At 34.6% G+C, this 22,005-nt stretch overlaps 1 protein-coding gene across 1 annotated transcript in view; it reads right to left on the minus strand.

The window, feature by feature from the left end:
* The window catches only part of COL11A1 (collagen type XI alpha 1 chain), a 257,944-nt gene extending 238,211 nt beyond the window's left edge, over window positions 1-19,733 (minus strand). Inside the window, exon 1 of the mRNA XM_074262824.1 lies at window positions 19,256-19,733. Coding sequence (XP_074118925.1) covers window positions 19,256-19,364 — 109 coding nt within the window. The 5' untranslated portion in view covers window positions 19,365-19,733. The remainder of the gene's footprint in view (window positions 1-19,255) is intronic.
* Between the last annotated feature and the right edge of the window lie 2,272 nt (window positions 19,734-22,005).

Below are 22,005 nucleotides of genomic sequence, written 5' to 3' on the forward strand. Positions count from 1 at the left end.
TAAGACCTATTGAATTCACCAAATCAGATGAGAGATCCTTCTTCCCTGAACAAGTGCACTAGACACATTCTCATGTTACAAATAACCTTTATGAACAACTCACTACTGGGTATCCCATCATGCAGTTGCTGACATAGACACAGTGAACATGTGAGCCTATCTTCAACTAGAACCCTCCCTAAATTCTCCCTAACTCTCTAGATTTCACCCTTACCTCTCTTCACCCTCTTCCCTCTGACCTTTAAATAATACCTTTAATCACAATCCACAGTTTAATCATTTTGATTTTGCCATGAGCCTTTTCAGAACAATAAAGGGCCCTTGTGATTATGATAATGCTGCCATGGATTTTTCACATTCCAAATTGCTCTCTCACAACCTGGTACTTACTTCATCAGTAGTAGTAGAATCTTTCAAAGATCACTGAATATGATTTGGCAGTTACATTTGTCAATTCTTTTGCTACACAGACACCTTCTTAGTTGAGGCCCTAATAACTCCTTGCCTGGACTACTGTGATAGACTTTCAATTAGTCTCCCTTCCTCATAACTTTTCTCTCTAATGTACACCCTCCATAAAACTGATATAATGGTTTTCCTAATGTTTAAGTGTGACTTTATCATCATCTTCCATCTGATTCCCCCATACTCAAATGCTCCTGACTTCCTGGTATTTATAGGATGAACTATAAAGTATTCTGTCAACCATTCCAAGCTCTTTACAACTAGGATACTACCAGTCTTCCCAACATTCTTACACGTTACTCTATTTCATATGTTGTATAGCCTAGCCAGAATGGCCTAATTGCTTTGCCTCACATACCACACACCATCTTCATTTTCTACAATTTTGCCAGAAAATTCTTATTTTCATCTTTGCCTCCAGAATCCTTCACTTTCTTCAAGAATTAGATCAAAATAATTAGATCAGGAAGCCTTTTCCAAACTCATCAGCTACTAGTGCCTTTCCCACTAAAATTATCTCTATATGTACCAAGATGTTGTCTTCCCTATTAAAATATAAGCTTCTAGAAAACAGGGTTGATTTTTTTTTCTTTCTCTGCACCATTTAGAACTGTACCTTTCATATATAATAAGCATTCAATAAATGCGTGTTGATTAATGTCACCCTTAACATTATTTTTTAGTTTCAGTTCATTTTGAGCTTTAGAGTTCATGATCCTAGAAGATTACTCTCAAGCTATACTTTTATATTCATCCCATCTTCCTTCCCCTTGGTTTTAATCTCCTGAATGTGTTGTTGTTTTTGTCTTAATTCAGTGTAGTTGATGAGATCCCTGTGCACCTGTGTCATCTTTGTATTCACAGAAAAGTGCATAATGAAAGAACCTGACAATTCACACGCATTGCCTTAAGCAATTTAAAAGTCTACTTAAAAGGTAATGACTATTCCAGAGTACAGAAATTTTTTCATAGCTGCTATTACTTACAAAATATTTTCCAAGTAGTGTTATAGTTAAATTGCATTTTCAATTAGAAGTTAGTTTACTATTTAATGATATTTCTTTCTCTATTTAACAATAAATTATTGAATAAAATAAAAATAAAACTTCTCATAAGCCAGACTTTTGACTGACATCTTGGAGAATGTTAAAGCTTTTGATTATTATACCACACATTGTATTGAAGCAGGGCTTGGTATTAGATTGTGGTTTAGCTTAAAAATGAAGGGAGAACATTAGCCTGGATTTTTGGAAACTTAAGAACTTAATTTCACGTAATAAAGTGCTCCTCCTATTGGCATTAATACAAATAAAACGTACAGTTTCAAAAAACAAACCAAATGTTCAAAAAGTTTTAAAACTACAGGGCCTGTCTTTGTACATTGGCAGAAATAAAATCACCAAAATGCATTGGAGATGTGCCTGATTATATAAGAAATTAATGTTATAGTTACATATACTAATAGGTAATGACCAGAAAAATATTATCATTTAAATCAATTGTGAAACATTTTTGCAATTTGATTTTAAATTTTTCTTATTCTGATCTTTTCATGGTCTAGAAAGGGTCACATGACTCTATATCCTACACTAAAGCTTTTTAGTTAGGAACATTAAATAAACTATCTTTGAAAACAGACACCCTCGTGTAGTTCCTGGGCAGATTCCAATCTCCTACAGTTGCCTTCCTGTCCCTGAGCTCTAACTCCACACCCCCATCTTCTTCCCAAGAGTCCTAACCACTTCATTATTGTACAGTGAATTGGGAGTGGCAAGGCTGTTTTTGGAATTCAGCACTAGACTCTATGTCATTTCTCATTTTCAAGTAATGCTAGCACTTTAGGTCAGTAGATGAAAGACACACAGAGTGTTCTTTTTTAAATTAATGGGCCTAAGACTTTGGTAGTCAGGAACTAAAAACATAGTGGGAGTGTACACACCTAAAGTGAAGAATTGAGGCAACTGGAAAAATTAAAACAGGCTATCAATAAAAATGTCCAGATAAGGCAGAAATGCTCTCTTTTTCTCTTTTAGCTCTTTAAATTATTTCTATAATTATCCATTCTATTTCAATTAAAAAGATCTTTCCAAATTTGAGAACTGCTCCAGAGATTCACAGACTCAGTTTTAGAATCAGAACAGACTATAATGACAAATGACATTTACTAATGTCATTTGTTGACTAATGACAAAATCATTTGTAACAAAAATCAATGAAAATAAAGGGGAAAAGCTTACATAGTGAATGCTAGTAATAGTAATTTTAATTCTGGGTCATTGGTAGAATGGCCTTTATCCCTGTAACATATAGCTCTGTATTCTCAAGTAATATAGATGGACAAGAGGGCCCAATAATATATCTATAATTCATAAAAAACAAGCATATATATTTTCACTGGGGATTTTTGAAAGAGCACCACTTGGATGATAAGATCTTCCAGATGTCATTATTTATGAAAATTATTAGGTTTATAGCATCAAGTACTGAAGTACAATAGAATCTGCCTCTACATTCAATTTTTGCTTCCTTGTAAGTCACATAAAAAACAAATTCATTAAATTTACCTATTGTATAGGCAATACCATATATTTTTGATGAACAATCCATTGAATTAGTCCAACAGTATGCACTCATGTTTTTTTGTTTGGCTAAATACATGCTTACCTGCCTAACCACATGAATGTATTTATATGTATCAGTTTGTGTGTGTTTGAATATGAAAGAGAAACATCATGGCCCTATTGATAGAGAGCTAGTCTTGGAGTCAGAAAGACATGGTTTCAAATAATGCCTTTGATACAAACTAGCTATGAAACCCTGAATAAATCACTTAACTTTTCAATGCCACTAAACAGATTATAACAGCTTCTAAGACTATAATTCACAAAACAAATTCACACCCGCCTTAGCAAAAGACTTTTCTTCACAAAGGAATTTCTTATACCAATGAAATATGAAATTATGGATGTGAATTATTACATACACAAATATTCAGCATAGATTATAGAGGTGTCATATAAAATTTTACATATATTAAGTGTAAATAATCTATGCTGTACATATTATATATGTGTTATATACTATGTCTTGGATAGATACTGTAATATGATAGACTTAATATGAAAGAGAAAAGGCAAGATTGCATTTAGGAAATTAAAATAGTTTCAAAAGTCACTTATTAATATTGATTAGGGGCTGCTGATTATGGATTCTGGAAATGGCAAAATGTGAAGATTTGAAATTGTGGGTGGACCAAAGAATAATAGACATAAGAATGATGCAAATAAGTAGCCTGTGGCATATTACCAATGATGACTTATTCCTGGATGATTTATGATCTGAAGCATTGAAAGGAATTCTTAATCACAGATCACAGATTCTTTTAAGCATATTTTCTATTTGAGATTTATGAATAATAAGTGAATCAAGGGGTCAACTAGGTGGCACAGTGGATAGAGCACAGCCCTGAATTCAGGAGGACCCGAGTTCAAATCTGGTCTCAGACACTTAACACTTCCTAGCTGTGTGACCCTGGGCAAGCCACTTAACCCCAGCCTCAAAAAAAAAAAAAAAAAAAAAAAAAAAAAAAAAAAGTGAATCAAAATATATAATCCAGGAAATCTTTGGGGGAAGAAAAAGGAAAGTCAAATCATTGATAAGAAGAAGACAATCAATGGTACTTATGATGTATTAAAAAAAAACTTAGAGGAAAGTCTCAAGAATGTTAGCTAGAGTATGTGAAGAATTCATCATAAAAGGATATAATGACCTAGGATGAGGTACAGGAGAACTACAGCCAACTCAAGGATGGGTAATTTGTGATCTTCTTGAAAATTAGATTTTTCATCTGTAAAATGGAATGTGTCAATATGCTAAGGATCTGCAATTTGGTCAGCATGGATCAGTTTGTCCTTCATTGTTGAAGGTGTTCAGGAAGGTGATGTCATGACTTGTATTTAATTAAGGGAAGACTGTTCAAAATCACCAGCTTCACCCTGTCTTCTAGAGCCTCCTGGGTCCAATGGCAAGATATAGATCAGGATGTCAGGATGACTAGAAATAGCCACATGGGTAAGCATTCACTGAAGTTATTTTATGACTTAGAGAGTAAATGTTGCTAAATATTTTTTTTCCTTTTAGTCTAAGCTTCTCTGATGTTAACTATGCTGGTCCTCAGTCAACAAATACACAATCCATCACTCTGCCAATACGTTGTGCCTTTCTAACCTGGTAAATCCTGCATGAGCTTTGCTCCACTGGCATAGTTTTAGAGACTCTAGGGTCACTTGCCATAATTCCTAGGTATAAGAGTAGTACTTTAATGGAGGCAAGACAGCTAGAGAAATATTGTTTATTTGTATTCTTAGCTGAAGCACCAAATTCACTACATAAAATGACAAATTTTATAGAATATATAAGATAATCCAATTACAGTGATATCCAATTTCCATTCCTCTTAGGATGTTCCCTCCTTTAAAAATTCAAATAATAGGGAGCAGCTAGATAAGGCAGTGGATAAAGCACTGGTCCTGGTGTCAGGAGCATCTCAGTTCAAATCCAGCCTTAAATACTTAATACTAACTGTGTGACCTTGGGTATGTCACTTAACCCTAATTGCCTCCCCAAAAAAGAAAAAAAAAATCAAACAACTATCAAATAAGCCTTTATTAAATACTTAATATGTGTCAAACACTGTGTTCAGGAATGGGAAATAAAAGGAAAAAACAAAACTACCTGCCTTCAAGGAGCTTACTATCAAGATAATGTTACAAGCCCATTTCATATCTCAGTCAAAAGACAACCAAAGAAAGATAGGAATTTCTTCTTTTGAGAGCCTATCTTCTAGTGTGACTTTCCAGCCCTTCTGTGTTTAGTTTCCAAATTTTGATTCTTCCACCATTTGTACCTATTTGGGCTACTCCTCTTAATGCAATTTCCATTCTGCTCAGCTACTATTGACACTCTCAAAATTGCCATTTCCTTTCCTGACAGTGAAGAAGCCTATACAAACCTTCACAAGAATTCCAGTCTTAATCTCACTGCAAGATAATGCTTGCCCAGTTGTTAAGCAATTATCCTCCACTATTATGTTACACATATTTCATAAAAGTCCAAGTTCCCCAAATAATTGATTTTGGGAGACAGTACAGTAGTTAGGATTTCTTATATCATATGTGTATACATTGACTTTGACCAAATCTATCATATTGTTAGATTCAACATATTGTAATTCATAGAATTTATAGCTGAAATGAATGACAGGATCAAGATCATTGATCACTGATTTACTGCTGGAAGGGACATTATAGGCAAGGAAATAAGCATTTATACAGAGTCTGTGCAGTGGGGAGGGGGGAGAAAGGGAGGGAAGATGGGGAAAGAAAAGGAAAGGGAAGGAGAAATGTAATGGGAGTGACACAGACAGCAATTTAAACATTCAGGTGTTGTGAAGAAGGAGATGGAAGGAGGACAAGGAAAAGGAAAGGGTGAGAATGATAGAGTATGGCAGTGGCACAGTAAATAGAATGCTAGGACTGACGTCAGGAAGACGAATTCAGATTCAGCCTTGGAAATTACCAGCCTGTGAATCTGGGAAAGTCACTTAATATTTGTTTCCCTCAGTTCTTCCTTTACAAGATCGGGATAATGCTTATATCCAATCCTTTGTAAGATTGGGATAATGCTAGTTTGTTGGGAGGATCAAATGAAACAATATTTGTGAAGTAAATACTTCTAAATATAAAAACTCTGCTAAATAGCAGAGGGCCTCATATATATATATATATATATATATATATATACAGGTCTAAAGCAGTCAAATGACTTAGCCTATAGCTTGCAAATAGCAAAACTGGGATTCAAACATATCACGAGATACAGTGTTTTGTTTCATTTTGTTTTGTTTTTGACTACACAACCCTGACTGAATGTCATTAGTAATATTTTTTATTGCCAAGGTAATAATATATCCATCTGGAGAACAGTTACAATTCATGTACAAAAGGAAAAATCTATAGATAGAAAATAAGTCAAAGATTTGCTTTGAATTTATTCCCAAATGTCTGTTGTAAAATTTGTTCTTCACACCATTACATAAAATAAACACATTATTCCAATTTTAAAGATGAGTTATATATAACTTAGTGAACTAAGACTATAAGTTGCATTTTTTCTGATGTCTTTGCATATTACAGTTTCCTTCCAAAGCAGTAGGTGATGTATCATTCAAATATTTAAGGTTGTAAATCATTAGAGAAAAATAAAGGTATCAGTCACTAACAATGTCATCAAAAGACACATATGTCCATTTCAGGATTCTTCCTATGGATGACGGTCATGATGTTTTGTCTTAGATGAGCAAGGATTCTATTATAGGGTTTTAAGATATGCAATTATTACATGAAAAAGGATCATATCATTTACTTATGCTTTTTAAATGTCACTAACATTATTGATTTTGATATAATATTGAAAATAACATACACTGTGAATGTTTTATTTAAAATTCCAATGAATAACATTAAAATAAAAATTATATATATATATATATATGTATATGTCATCACTGTTCATTATATATGAGCTATCCTTTCAAGGCATCCTAGTGATGATATTGTCTCTATCACATAATGTGTACCTATGCAAATCATTTTGAATTTCATTATTTTGATTTTCTTATCAATAAATCAATATTTTATTAGATCACAGTGTTTAGAGGGCTAGACCTAGGGTGAGAAACAGAAATAAATCCAGAATCAGGCACTTTGCTGGTAACCCTAGTTAAATTACTTAGCTTCCATATTTCTCAGTTTCTTTACCTCTAAAATGGGGACATTAATAACACCTATCTCTCAGGTATGTAGAAAGGATAAAATGAGTTTAATACTTGTAAATATTTTTCAAACCTTCAAACGCTATATAAGTACCAGCAATTATAATTAGTATTATTACACAAAAGATAAATCTCTACTACCAGATATGCTTTATGGTTCCTTATTTCATTGGACACTATCTAAAAATAGAATTTGATTTGATGTTTCATGAGATTTTTGGCCTTTACAATCTGGCAAATGGTACTTTATAAATAATCCCTTAGATAAGTAATAACATCCATTGTGATGGAGACTATATACATAGGTTTAATTCAGTTGAGTAGCAAAATAGCAACGAAGATGCTCATTTTTTAGAATGTCTTTAAAATCTGTACTAATCTAAAAAAATAATGTCATTCCAATGAAATTTGAATATTAGTCACAAAATTTACTTTTTTCTCACTAGAAATATCTGTACTACTGCTTGATAAAGTAATTATGTATCAATAGAGAAATACAAATGTAGTATGTATATTTACTATTAAATTTATTTAAGTTTAAAAAATCGAAAATAAAAGAGAATATAAAGATTCCTATTTTATGTTCTTGGATTGGATCTCATATTTGTTATAAGAAAATAACAATAAGAAAATAAATTTCTATCAGATTTAACATGTATAAATGTAACTATGTTTATGTTGTTGTGTTATATAATCATATTGATGTAATCAAATACAATGAGGTAGTGTATTTGATAGGCACTGGACTTGCTCTGCAAACTAACGTTATTTGATTAAAAAAAAAACTATGATTTTATTAAGATACAGAACTCCTAATGAGGGACTTGTTCTACCAATGATGTCAACATCTCTGTGTCTTCTCTTACATGGGTGTCTTGGGCATATAGGGAAGTACTACCTTTTAGAAATGTATGAGGTTAAATGAAATGCTAGAGACTTGTTCAGTCACAGAGTAGGTGCTTCAGTCAGATGTTAAGACCAGATTTTTCTGACTCTAAGGCTTTCTATGACACAACAATACTTCTCAAGATTTATATTATATTGGACTTTTAGATGAAGCAGTGGATAGAGCACCAGTCCTAAAGTCAGGAGGACCTGAGTTCAAATGTGGCCTCAGACACTTAACACTTCCTATTTGTGTGACCCTGGGCAAATTGCCTCAGCAAAATTTTTTTAAAAGATTCATATTATATATTATTAATACATGTTAAAGACAAAATACAAAGTATATGTAAAGATTAATGTATGCCTTTCAATAACAAATGAAATAATGAAAATAAAGTAATTTATAAATCTCAAAACATTTTTAAAGTAATAGTAATGAAAAAAATAACAAATAAAATTATATTGTGGTTTAATGTTTGTGAAGTAATTTAAATGTATTATTATATTTGGCCCTCACTGCAACTCTTTGAGGTAAATACTATAATTATCCTCATTTTACATATGAAGTAACGGTCTGAGAGAATAGAAACCCAGTGTCACACAGTGATCAATCACCTGAGGTAAGGTTTGAACTCCAAGTCCAGTGCCTATCAAATACACTACCTCATTGTATTTGATTACATCAATATGATTATATAACACAACAACATAAACATAGTTACATTTATACATGTTAAATCTGTGATTGACTCAAACTGAAACAATTTTGCTCTAACATCTAACAATGAAGGTCTTTATTATCTTTGATCACAGATCATAGTTTGAGAATTTGATGGGACCTTAGAAGTCATTAATTCAATACTTCCATTGGATAATAAATCTAGAGATAGAAGAGACCTAAAAAGTTATCTGGTAGAGATGAAGAAATTGAGTCAAAGAAAGGTTGAATAAGTTAAGAAAGGGAGAATTTAAATCAAAGTAATTTGACTTTGGAAGGAGAATTCTTTTCTCTGTGCCACACTTTGTAGATAAGTAACCTGAGACTTAGAAAAGTTAAATGTCTTGCTCAAGTCTCACAAGTAATTGTCAAAGATAGGATTCAAGTATGTGTTTTCTGATTAAGCAGATATACTTTAGAAAGCTATAAGGTACCATTAAGATAAACAAATGACCTGATCAGGATCATAGAGCTAGTATTAATTTGAATTTTAATTCAAGTAGTGTTACTCATTTCAATCCCATTATATTGTATATTATATATCAGTTACCCTCTTTCCCTCCCTCCCTCCTTCCCTCCTTCCTTCTCTTTCTCTGTCTCTGTTTCTGTCTCTCTCTATCTGTCTCTCTGCCTGTCTCTCTCTGTCTCTGTCTGTGTGTGTGTGTGTCTCTTTCTCTCTGTCTCTCTCTCTGTCTTTCTCTCTATGTGTGTGTGTGTCTCTCTCTCTCTGACTCTCTGTCTCCTTCTCTCTCTCTCTCTCTCTCTCTCTCTCTCTCTCTCTCTCTCTCTCTCTCTCTCTCTCTCTCTCCCATCTCCCTCTCCCTCCTTGCTCTCACTCCCACACACATAAATGTACACATGTACACACCCACACCCACACATATATACATATATATATATATATACATTATATATATATATATACATATATATATGTTTTATATTCTTTGAATTAATTTTATTTAGTCATTTATTGATTTAAAAAATCAAGGAAAGGAATGGTATTCACAGTTAGTTTTATTTTTGTTTCACTGCCTTTCCCCCCCCTTTTTTCATTTATTGTCTTTAAAAATAACAAGCATGTTGGAGGTCATCCAATACAGAGGAGTCAATTCAATATGAAAAACTTTTTTTTCCAGATGAAGAAAACTAGGGGAATTCTATCATCTGATTCTTCTTTAAAGAAAGAATGGATAAAGAAAAATAATGGATTGTAGATTCTTTAAGAAGATTAGGATGAGGTTGTTCTTAGTTTTCTATCTTTCTCTACTTTACCAGATGTCACCTGAGTGGATGTTTGACTGGTAGGAAAAGGGAAAAGGCAGCCAGCCAGCCAGCCGGCTGTCTAATAACTAGACATTCATAAACCATTGCTGAATTTGTTCTTATTTCTTTGAAATAGATGGACTAGAATCAGTATCATCTCAAAAAGAAGTGTCATAGAGTCTTAAAGCAATAAATTTGTCTGAATAGAAGAATTTCATAAAAAAGGGGGAAAGGGATCAGTATAAGGCCACACACTGCATTAATATCAAGAGCTTTGTGGTCTCTATAACATCTTTATATAGAAAGCATGTAAGGACATTTTGTCAGCTTTGTCACTGTATGAGACAGGGATTCTTCTGGTCATCATTCAAATATAAAAATCTGCATGTGGAAAGAAGCTACCTCTTAGAGCTCAAGGATCATTCAAGTCCGGATGCCAGCTTACTAGTCAAACAGAGGAAGCTTCCTCTGACACTCTCTGCACTGTACAAGTTTTATGAATAGAGACCTTCATTTGCCTGCACTGTACAAAGCCATTCAAAAGCAATGAAATTTGGTCAAAATAAGAAAGAAATACTTTTTTAAGGAAAAAAGGAGGGTTTGAAAGGATTGCAAAAGATGATTGTACTAAAGTACTTTTACACAGGTTTGTTTTAGTTCTCAATTGTCCAGTCACATTTAAGCTGGTCTCTTACTGTGAAATATGATAACCTTTCTTTTCTCTGCTCTCTTTCTCTTAAATTAATGGCACTGTCTCTAATTCCATGCACAGCAAGCAAAGAGTTTAGTTTACTAGATAACACTAGGTCTGGTAATCGGCCAATGGCAAAAGAAGCAGTAGCCAAAAGAAGTAGTAGGCTAAAGACTTCACCTGAGAAATAGCAAACATGAGTTTTTTAATTGTTTTTTTTTTTTTCCTTTCTTTTTCTTGGCTCTTTTTAGAAAAGATTAATAACCAAGTCGAGTTCTATTGATGCTAAAAGCAGGGGACTGGGAAAGGGGTAGAGAACTAGTTATAGTATAGATAGCTAGGATTATCATGTTTTGCACATAGGTGAAATAAAGATCTTTAAAACTGATTGTTCATGAAGTTGTAATTCAGATGCGTTCCAAAATAGCAGGAGACTTTGAAAAACATTAAGGGTTTGGATGAAATCATAAGTAACAATTAGAAGAAAATATCTCAATGCTGAGCTGCTATTTGATACACTTTAGCTAACAGGGAGTTCTAAAATTTTGCCATCCTGTATGATAGGATGAAAGAAACACAGCCTCTTTTTAGAATATCTGCATATACTTTTCTTGCCTAAGAGCAAACCTCTATGGTCAAAATGAAAAATGTCATTTAGTCTTACCACACCCTACCTCAGATCATGTTTCCCCAGTAGGAAATGAATGAAAGGAAAGAGTAAAAATGAAAGCCAATTTGCAAAATGGTTATTTTCCTATGCCCCATGTAGCCTCTGAACTCCCTTCAGGGCTTTCATAGTTGAAAGATAATTTTATATATATATATATATACAAAGATTTGGGTTTTAATCCTGTTTTGAAATTTACAGGACTAGAATCAGTCTCTTTGTGCCTCAGTTTCCCCATCTACAAAACAAGTAATACCTACTTCAGGGAGGTGTCATTACAAAAAAAAAAAAATAAGATGCTTATGCAACTTTTTTCAAATTTTAAAAACTATAGTTATTATTGTTATCAAGTAACCAGTCAACAGATATTTATTAAATGTATTATAAAACAACTTTTATCATTATCAATTTCTTCTCTTTTGAAATTGTACCCCTTTCTAATGAACACATAACAGAGGATTACTTTTTTAAATTAATTATTATAGGTCCTTTGTATGACTGAATTATTTGATATCATTAGGTATTAATATTAGCTATTCCTCTTTGAGATCTTATATTTTGTTCTAAGAATAATGAGGTTGTTACTTTCAACTGAAATTCACCAGTGATAGAAATACAGGCTCTTGGAAATGATTTCCTGTAAAATATTGTGAAACTAAAAAGTGAGAGATTAATTCCCTTTATCATCATTTTCTAAAAAATCCCACAACAGAAAATATTGATTAAATGGTGGTTATCATCAGTTTTGCAAATAGCATGACATCTTATTAAAAGAGAGTAAGTAAAAAAAAAGTCTTGAATAAATTAAATAAGTTAACAAGTAGACCTATATATCATTCCCTCTATGTATCCTTGACTGATTTCTTCAGTCCTTAAGAATCTGACTCATGCTGGATCATGAACAATTCATTTAAGACTTTTCTGATACATGTAGTATAGTATAATATACTTAGGTATGACTTTGAATTTACACCCTTACAAGACTAAATTTCACAAGGGTCTAAATCACACGTTAATCTAAACTTTGAATCTCACTAAGTAATTCACACAGTGCTTTTTATTCACAAGATAAAATGAATAAATATCTACTTAAAGATTATTTAAAGTATTTTAAGTATAAGGAGGTATTGAAACTAGCTATGCATATTATATATTTAATCTAATCTAAGATTATTAACAAACTTATGAGTAATTTTTATTTAGTTACAGTACAATCTTTTACTGGTAGCTGTGTGGCCTAATATATAGAGTATGGGTCCTGGAGTCATGAAGACCAAGTTCAATCTGGATTCAGACACTTAATAGCTGTGTGACCCTAAGTAAGTCACTTTTAACTTTGCCTTGGTTTCTTCATCTGCAAAATGAACTGGAAAAATATCTTTGCCAAGAAAATCCCAAATGGAACCATGAAGAATTGGACAAGAATGAAATGACTAAGCAACAACACAATCTTTTAAAAACACATTGATAAGTATATTAAAAATTAGAAAATATATTAAAATTATTTTGTGTTGCAGAATAGAAATATGTGTAACACATAGAAAAAATAGTCATATGAATGCTTCTAAAAAGCTTTCATTTTTATGGTTCCTGTAAATTAGATGTTTTTTTTGGTTTGTTTGTTTGTTTTTTGTTTTTTTTTTTTTTACTAGATTTTAGGCCTTGTTTTGTCTTCTTAGAATAAATACAAATTTAGTTAAGATTTGGGCATCCAAGTACAAACAAACACTCAGACAAGCAGACACCCAGACTCTCTCTCTCTCACACACACACACACACACACACACACACACGGGCCTTTCAGATATGTTGTTCATAAAACCTGAATATTGGTTTCACAGTTTCTAGCTTTAGAACAATAAGGGATATTGGAGATAATTTAAGAAAGTATTTATAAAATATCTATTATTCACTGTGTACTATATTAAGAGATTTACAAATATTATCCCATTTGATCTTCATAACAACCTTAAGGAATAGATATTATTATTATATCCATTTTATATTTGAGGAAACTGAGGCAGGCAGTGGCTAAGTGGCTTACCCAGGATGATAGCTAATAAGTTTTGGAAGTCAAAATATAATTCAGGTCTTCCTGACTTCAGGCCCAGAGCTCTGTTCTTTATGTCTCTTAGCTGTCTATCATCAAATCCAATCTCCTCATTTTACAGAGGAAGAAAATAAGACCAGAGACATTCAATAATTTGCTAAAGTGACACAGGTGCCATGTTGTAGACATGAAATTTAAACCTTAGTTCATTTTTTTCCCTTATAAATTGCACATATAATGCAAATAGGCTTTTTTCCCAAATTCAAAGAATGTTAAAAATCATAATTTTATAACTGGAAGGAATCTTACAAGTCATCACATCTAACCCCATCATTTGATAGAGGAAATAGGATGATGATGATGATGATGATGATGATGATGATGATGATGATAAGTAATTATAGAATATATATCATTTTAATATTTGTAAAGCATTTTATAAATATTTCATTTTATCCTTACAATCAAGGAATTAGCTGCTATTATCATCCTCATTTTATAAAAGAGGAAACTGAGGCACATAAAAATTAAGGGACTTTCCCAGGGCCACTCATCTAATAAATATCAGAGCCCAGGATCCAGCAGTTCTTCTTGACTTCAGGTCCACTTAACCATTTGGTTAAGGAGAAATTAAATAACTCTCCAAAGTTGTACAAGTAATAGATGCTTGGGAATGAATCTAGGTCTGTTTCTTAGTTTCATATTCCCCCACATTGTCCCCTAATCCATACAATATAAGTATTAGGCCAGTCAGCAATTTTGCATTTAAAAATATAGAATTCTCTGAGTGAATCAGACTTTTTCATTAAATTCACATTTTAACTATGTGTTTAAAACCTGATTTCTAATAGCATTTCAGATACATAGGTATTAAATAGAGATAGCTCTGTTTAATCAAGCCAAAACAACATCCAAAAGGCAAGTCTTTTTTCTCTTTGAATGACTTTGTTTTTTAACACTGCCCATGTCTCCTAAGCTTAATTTAATTTGAGTATGCTCATTATTACTAACTAGGCAGAACCTCAGTAAATTAACCAGTGTTAAGGGGATTTTTTTTCCTCAGAAAAGGAGAGAGCTATCCTGAGAAAAGAGAGCCAACTTCTTAGTCTTTTTTGGCAGATAGAAATCCTAACCCCCAATCTAAAAAGGAGTCATGTTTGTGTCAGTGTAGTTTAGGGATAGCTTAGCTGCAACAATGTTCTGGTTTTCCTATTTTAACTGTAGCCTTGCTGGAATAAAACAATTTCTAAGAAATGTGTATTTATGCATTTATGTATTTTTTATATTTCATATTTATTAATTAGATTTCATATTTTCCTCAACATTCATTTTATACATTTATTAAAATAGTCATGATGCTTTGCATATAATAATTCTTGATAGCTATTTGTAGTTTTTGCTTAAGCTAAAGTTAAGTACTAGAGTACTAAAAATATTGAGTCATAAATGACTACAAATATTTAGCTTAAAAGCTTATTGACAGGACACTTTAGAGTGAAATGGCCTATAACATATTTATTCTATATGCACACTACTGAATTTAACTGTGCTAATCTATATAACTATGTGCTTTAAATGAGCAGTCAATTTGGCTTCATTTCTCATCTATAAAAAAATCATGTCAATATTTGGTTGGAAGAAAAATAATGGGAAAGAGGTAGCATGAATATTCTCTAGTATATGTGGCATTGATAATTCAAATTATGATCATAATCTCAAATGAATTCTTATTAAGCAAACTTCTGAAGTTCTTAGCAAGATCAAAATATAAATATATATATATATATATGCATATGTGTATGCATGTATATGGATCATAGATGTGTATGTAGTGCACACAGATGTGTATATATATATTCTGAAGAAGACAGGACCATTTCACCTGCTGATCCCTGGGACTCAAAAAAAAAGAACTTCAGCAGAGACAAAATCCTTCAGCAGGATTTATGCATATACTTGGGGGGGGGGAATTCCATAAATTTAATAAGCTTAGTTTTTTATATATTTTTATTTTAATGAGTGATAGTTCATAACTGTCTAACCTGTGAAGATTATCATTCTAGTCAACAAGAAATTGACTTAGTCCCACTATTTTCCATTATTATCGGCTGATAAATTTTAACATATATATATGTATATATATATATATATATGAAAGATGAAATTGTCTAACTTAACATGATGATGTAATTAATATAAAACCAAGTCATACATTACTTGAAAAGTTATAGTCAAGATTCAATTGATAACTATGAACTTAATTTTTCATTTTCTGAAAAGGACACACACACATATACATACATATATATATATATATATATATATATATATATATGAACAGAAGAATGACAAAAACAATTTGTATATGTGTGTGTGTGTGTGTGTGTGTGTGTGTGTGTGTGTGTGTGATGAATCACTGCTGTAACTTCACCTACATTGATTGGCCAAAAATAAAAAAAATAAAAATAAAAAATCTGGCCTTTGATAAAAATAAGTATCAGGTGGGACTTTAGTATTCTGAAATTAAACATGATCATACTTTTTAAAATCCCTAAAAAGGATGGAATAACAAATTGTGAAGTAAAAAAAGTTAATAGATGGAAAATTAGAATTATAACTAAAAAAAAAGAAATTAATATTATGTATCATCCATTGATCTCTTTTCCCCATACCTTTCTACCACACTGTAAGGAGCCTTGGGTTCCTAGGGAACATTAAAAAAAAAAAAAAAAAAAAAAAAAAAAAAAAAAAAAAAAAACATTTCTTGATCTTCCAGAAGTTCTTCAATATGTTTTTTTTTTTATTTTTAAATATTAAAAAATCACCAATGCAACAATTTAAAATCCACTGTTTTAAAATTTGCTCAAGTTTAGCAATGAGGTTCCAGACAATGCTGCTGTCACAGTATTTTTATTAAAAGTTGGTGTACAATTCTCCCATTTTGACTTGAGCTCAAACCCAAAGGCTAACATTAGCATTGCTCACTAGGGTATCTATCCTTTCACCAACACTGGTTTACTTTTTCCATTGCTATTTATTTAGTAAATGTGGTTCAGACATTAATGGCTACTTTGTTATCTTTGAACATTTTTTTAAAAGAGATGTATGACTAAAAGATTATGAGGAGGTAAGGATAAAGTATATACATTATTTTAGAAAATTAATAACTAGTAACTCTGGAAAATCAATAGAAAAGTCATACCCCAAACCACTAAAGTATTATGTTAACTTCAAGACATTTCCTTGAGTGACAGAAAGCCCACTAAATCTGAACCTTGTAATTTTCTATTTCTTAAATTGATCTGCTTAACAAAAATAGACAATTCCCTTTTCTATTTAATAAATGTCTTATTGAGTCTATAGGTAGAAGGTGTGCTTCTGTAAGAAGGTAAAAAGGGGAAGTGGAGAGGAAAGATAATAGGATTTTGAAAAACTAATTTTCATTCTAATCTTAGAATTCGAAAAAGAAAATGAAGTCTAAATAGAATAAATAAGCACATGTGTCTTCAGTTTAGTTATCCCTGAATTCACACAAAGATGTGGCCAGATCTTATATTTCAGCTGTGTTTTTATAAGGGGAGAAAAAGGCTTGGTTGCCTGCTTTCATGAAATCTTTCTGTTTAATCAAAGACTGTAATTTGTGGTATCCTAGACCACATAGTGGGATGGGGAGTGGGAGGGAAAAGATCTGTCGTGAATGCCTTAGTTGAGTTGAATTCTAAATTCTCCAATATGACCCTCCTTACCCTGATTTAATAAGAGCTCATTCAAAAGGGTTAGACTAAGCCTTAATCCTAATTAGTAAATAAAACCAGCAGGGGGCAGAGCTGCTAACTGCTCTGACAGTATCCAACAGATGACCAGGTACAGAACCCGAAGGGAAACTTTGACGATCCAAGCTGCTAAAATTTTCTCCATTACGTTTTATGTTGAAAATGTGGCAAGATGATGGAGAAAGTCTCTTCAGTCTTTGTAAAATTTCCTTTGAAAGATCCCAAGTCTCTCTTTCTAGCCAAAAGCTGTATTCACCAAAGCCTAATCTCTTTAATTGCAGGGGAATAATACACCACACTCCATAGTAATCAAATGGAGTCGGAGACAATGAACCACATAGTGAGTTCCTGTATGAATGCATGTATATACGTATTTACATTTAGATACAGATGTCTACATAAGCCGAGCTACACTTAAAATCTGTTTAATGGAGTGCAGACAGGGCATCTCCCAGGAGCCCAACAGTTGGGCATTGCTTGTGGGAATGCAACTTTATGACAGCCAAGATCCCTCTGTCAGGATCCCAGGTTTCTGCTGGAGCCCTGAAATCTGACTGAAGTTGCATCTCCTACACGTGCTTCTCCCTGCTCTGGAGATGTGGGCAAGGGCAGCCTTCCCTGTTGATACTTCTCCTTATTTTTCCATCCTTCTCACCTTTTCGGGACTTTCTTCCCATCCTCTCCCCGCCTCCTTCTCTCTCTCCCCCCAAAAATGATTGGGATTGTTTTCTTTGCTATCTTACCTCTGTTGGGACCAACTCTCACTTAACTGCACATGAGGAACTGAGAACCCTGCTAGCCAGGTCCAAGGACACCTAACGGACCACTCCTGCCAGGGAAAAGGCGGGGAGCTGGGGGGGGGGCGGGAGAGTGAGGGGGAGGGACATAGCTCTCGTTTCCTTCTACATAGACAAGGCTGAAGTGTTCTGAGTAGGTCCTGTCACTGGATCGTTGGTTTTGCCACGTAGGAACTTTCCCTTACCTCTCCTCCTCCCCCTTACCACCTCAATGTACCCCCCTCCCCTTCACTATCCACTCATGCTTCCCCCTCACCCTCACCCCCAGTCCCAATTTCCTGACGAATTTCATCATTTTCTGGAAAAAGTGCACCTCCAGTATTGGAGGATTAGGAGTATGAGACTGATGGTTTAATTAATAGTATAGGGAAGAAGGTAAAGTTTTTTGGGTGGACACTATTCAGTGTGAGAACCTAAGTTTTGTTTGTTTAAGTCCTTTTTAATTGACCCTTCAGTAATCTTGTAAAATATTTTCCATTTAAGTTTTCTCTAAATGTCATTTTCCGGAATCTGGAGAACACTGGATATATACTCCTTTAGCCTCCCTCCACCTGTCTCATATCACCAAATGGCAATACTTTTCCCTTACTTTATTCGTCACAGAGAAAGTTATCAAGATCCAGTCGAAACTCTCTCTCTCTCTCTCTCTCTCTCTCTCTCTCTCTCTCTCTCTCTCTCTCTCTCTCTCTCTCTCTCTCTCTCTCTCTCTCTCTGTTTCTTTCACACACGTACACACGGAAATTTTAAATTATTTTCAGTGTGAACCGTCAAAGTGTTCAAAGAAACACATCCTGAAATAAAAGCTTCATCCAATTCGTTGTGTCCCTGAGACAGGCTGTTTGTCTTTCAAAGCACCTAGAGATTTATGGAATGGTCATCCTAGGTGGAGACAGCTGATCTAAAAAGTAAACAAGGAGCATCCCGGCTGGTTTTCTGACAGTTCTTTCTTTGCTCCACACTACTTTCCCCTGTACTCCCTTTCCCTCCCCCCATCCCCAATTCCATCTGATGCCCTCCCGCGGCAGCTACAATATGGACTTTAGCTCAATTTAAGGAGAGGAATAAATAGCCATAACCCACCCTGCTACCCAAACTCCCTTCTGTCTCTTACCTCCTCTGACCTCTGCAGCTTGGAAGATGAAAGCTATTACGACGAAGATGGTTATCGTGGAGTCCCAAAGCCACCTTTTCGTTTTCCACCTTGTGGACCAACGCTCCATCTCCAGGATCGATCAGGGTCCACAACTGTAACCTGCACCCACGAAGCTGAAATTTTCTACCCACTTCGTCCCTTCCACCTACCCACAGGGATGATTGCTACACAGCCATCAGGGAGGGAGAGAGGAAAAATTCGATTTTTTTTGGGGGGGGGCGCTACTTAGTGGTAGTAGTTCCTTTTCTTGTCTGCCTCTTTCCTTTTTTCTTCTCCCTCTCCAATGAATGGCCAAGCCAGGTCAGGTCCCTCTGATCCGTCCTCCTCCGTGCCCAGCCTTCAGACTGAAGGCAGACGAGGGGCTTTAATCAAAGGCGAAGAGCTCGCATGCCCCTAAACGCTTCATCCCGTCAGAGGGCCGGCTGAGAGGCACCAGGAGGCCCCCTCCACTCCCTCCCCCCACCCACTGACCCCCACAAGGCGAAACTGACAAGCGGACTGCAGGTCAGAAACCAATCAAACGCGTCTCCTGGAAGCCCCGAGCCCGCCTTCCATCCCTTTGACTGAGAGTCACTACTCCAATCTGGCCCAGCCCACCGATCCCCCCCCCCCATCAACCCCCGTGCAGACTTCCCTCCCCTTTTTAAACCCCCAAGAAGAAATGGGAGGGGGGTAGGGAGGGCGCCTGTATAGTTCAAGCACTTTGGGAATGAAAGGAATTGCAGGAGAGGGCAGGAGCCCCAGGAGTTTTGCAAGGAGCCTCTGTACTCAGGAACTGCTACTGGTCTACTTGTTCACGGCTCGTCTACAGGGAAAGGAAAATGGGAAAGAGAGGAGGGGGATAAGGGCAGGGAGAAGAGGAAGACGAAGAAGATACGGTTTGCTAAAGTGCCTTAGCTCACACTTAGACACACACACACACACACACACACACACACACACACACACACACACAGAGTTCTGAATGGCAGACGGCGTTAGAAGGGGCTACTCTCCCCTCCTCCCTCCTGAGATTTTGCTAGGAACGATTGAGGAGGTTATGCTTGGGCTGTCCAATGTCCATAGGGCTGTTGAGAAGAACCCGGATCATGGAATTGGTTAATTAACTTGAGATCTTTAAACAAGTATTACAAAGTCCCATAATGTTCTCCTGAAGAGCCAAGGAATCTTTGAGCAGTAGGGAAGAAAATAGTTCTTGAGCAGAGATGGGCAATTTTGAGAGAACTATTGCTTTGTGTGGAGAGTAAAGGCTGTGCATTAGGTGAGAGGGTAGCGGAGAAGGTAGGCAGCACCAGCAAAGTTCTTCAAGCACTTGCACCCCACACACACACCTGGGAATAATGAAAGGTTGGTTGGAGGAAGGAGAGGTTGAGGTAGGGGACTGTAAACTCAAATTCTTGACCACATCCCCAGGCAAAAAGTGTGGTAACTCCACTAACTACAAGTAGTGGGTAAAAAGGAAGGGTTTCTTTTCTTACTATGCTCATCAGTCCTACCAGATAGAATGTACCCTTTCTCATAGCCTTGGAAACAGTCATAGGGAACCATTATTGTCCTGATGGGGATGCTTTGGCTAGGATATGGGAAAGAGATCATGGCTTTCATATTGATTCTAGTGGTCCCCTTGGTACCCCATACATTTCTGACACCATTGTAGATCGAATGAAAGAAAAAAAAAAAAGTTTCTTAAAATCACAATAATAAATGCTTAAACAGCAAAAAATTCACATAGTCAAAGGTATATTACCTGTATGATTTTTTTTAGAAGCCTTGAAGTAGTGGATAGAGAGTAGTAGGCCTCAAAGTTAGAAGGATCTTGATTTAAATATTAATACATACTTGTTCTGGGATTCTGGGATAGTTGCTTAATTTCTTAAAACTCTAAGCATCTAAGAATATAAATTGCAAAATGCCAACCTACATTGGTAGGAATTTCATCAATAGGGAATTCCGTATAATATTGAAATATACTCAAGGAGTAGGTGGATAGCAATTGTGTATCCTTCTTTCTGGGAGAGGACCACAACAGGGAGATGTTGCAATGACATTCAAGTGAATTGGATTTAAGTGAAGAAGAACCATGCAAGATTACCTGCCTTACTTTCCCCTTCAGAGTCATCTGGACTTCAGAGTCAGTACAAAATACACATAGATTTCAGGAGATAAATAAACTCAGACAGGATGGGGGAGGGAATCACAATTTAATTTCAATATAATTGAACTATGTATTGACAGGATTTTAGAACTATAGTCATTACAAATGTTGCTGTATAGTTTGAGACAAATAATTATCTGTTTCCTTAAGGCCTTAAACTGTCAAGCATTTGTTAAATAAAGTCACCTAATCTTATGCAATGGTCTATTCTGCAATGCCAGACTTTTTGCATACAGTTGAAATATCTTTTCTTATTCTACAATATGATATCTACTGTTGGAATGATGTAAGTATTTTAATTAATATGTGGATCTAAAATATGTGAGGGAAATGGGCAGCATATTTTAGCAAAAATATGTCAAGTAATTAACTCATTATAGCTATATGAAAAAATGCTCTAAATCATATAGATTACAGAAATGCAAAGTAAGACAACTTTGAGGTACCATTACATATCTCTCAGATTGGCTAAGATGACAGGAAAAGATACTGATGAATGTTGGAGGGTTTGTGGGAAAACTAATACACTAATACATTCTGGAGAGAAATTTGG

Source organism: Sminthopsis crassicaudata, chromosome 4, assembly GCF_048593235.1.
Source record: "Sminthopsis crassicaudata isolate SCR6 chromosome 4, ASM4859323v1, whole genome shotgun sequence".
NCBI classification, from domain to species: domain Eukaryota; kingdom Metazoa; phylum Chordata; class Mammalia; order Dasyuromorphia; family Dasyuridae; genus Sminthopsis; species Sminthopsis crassicaudata.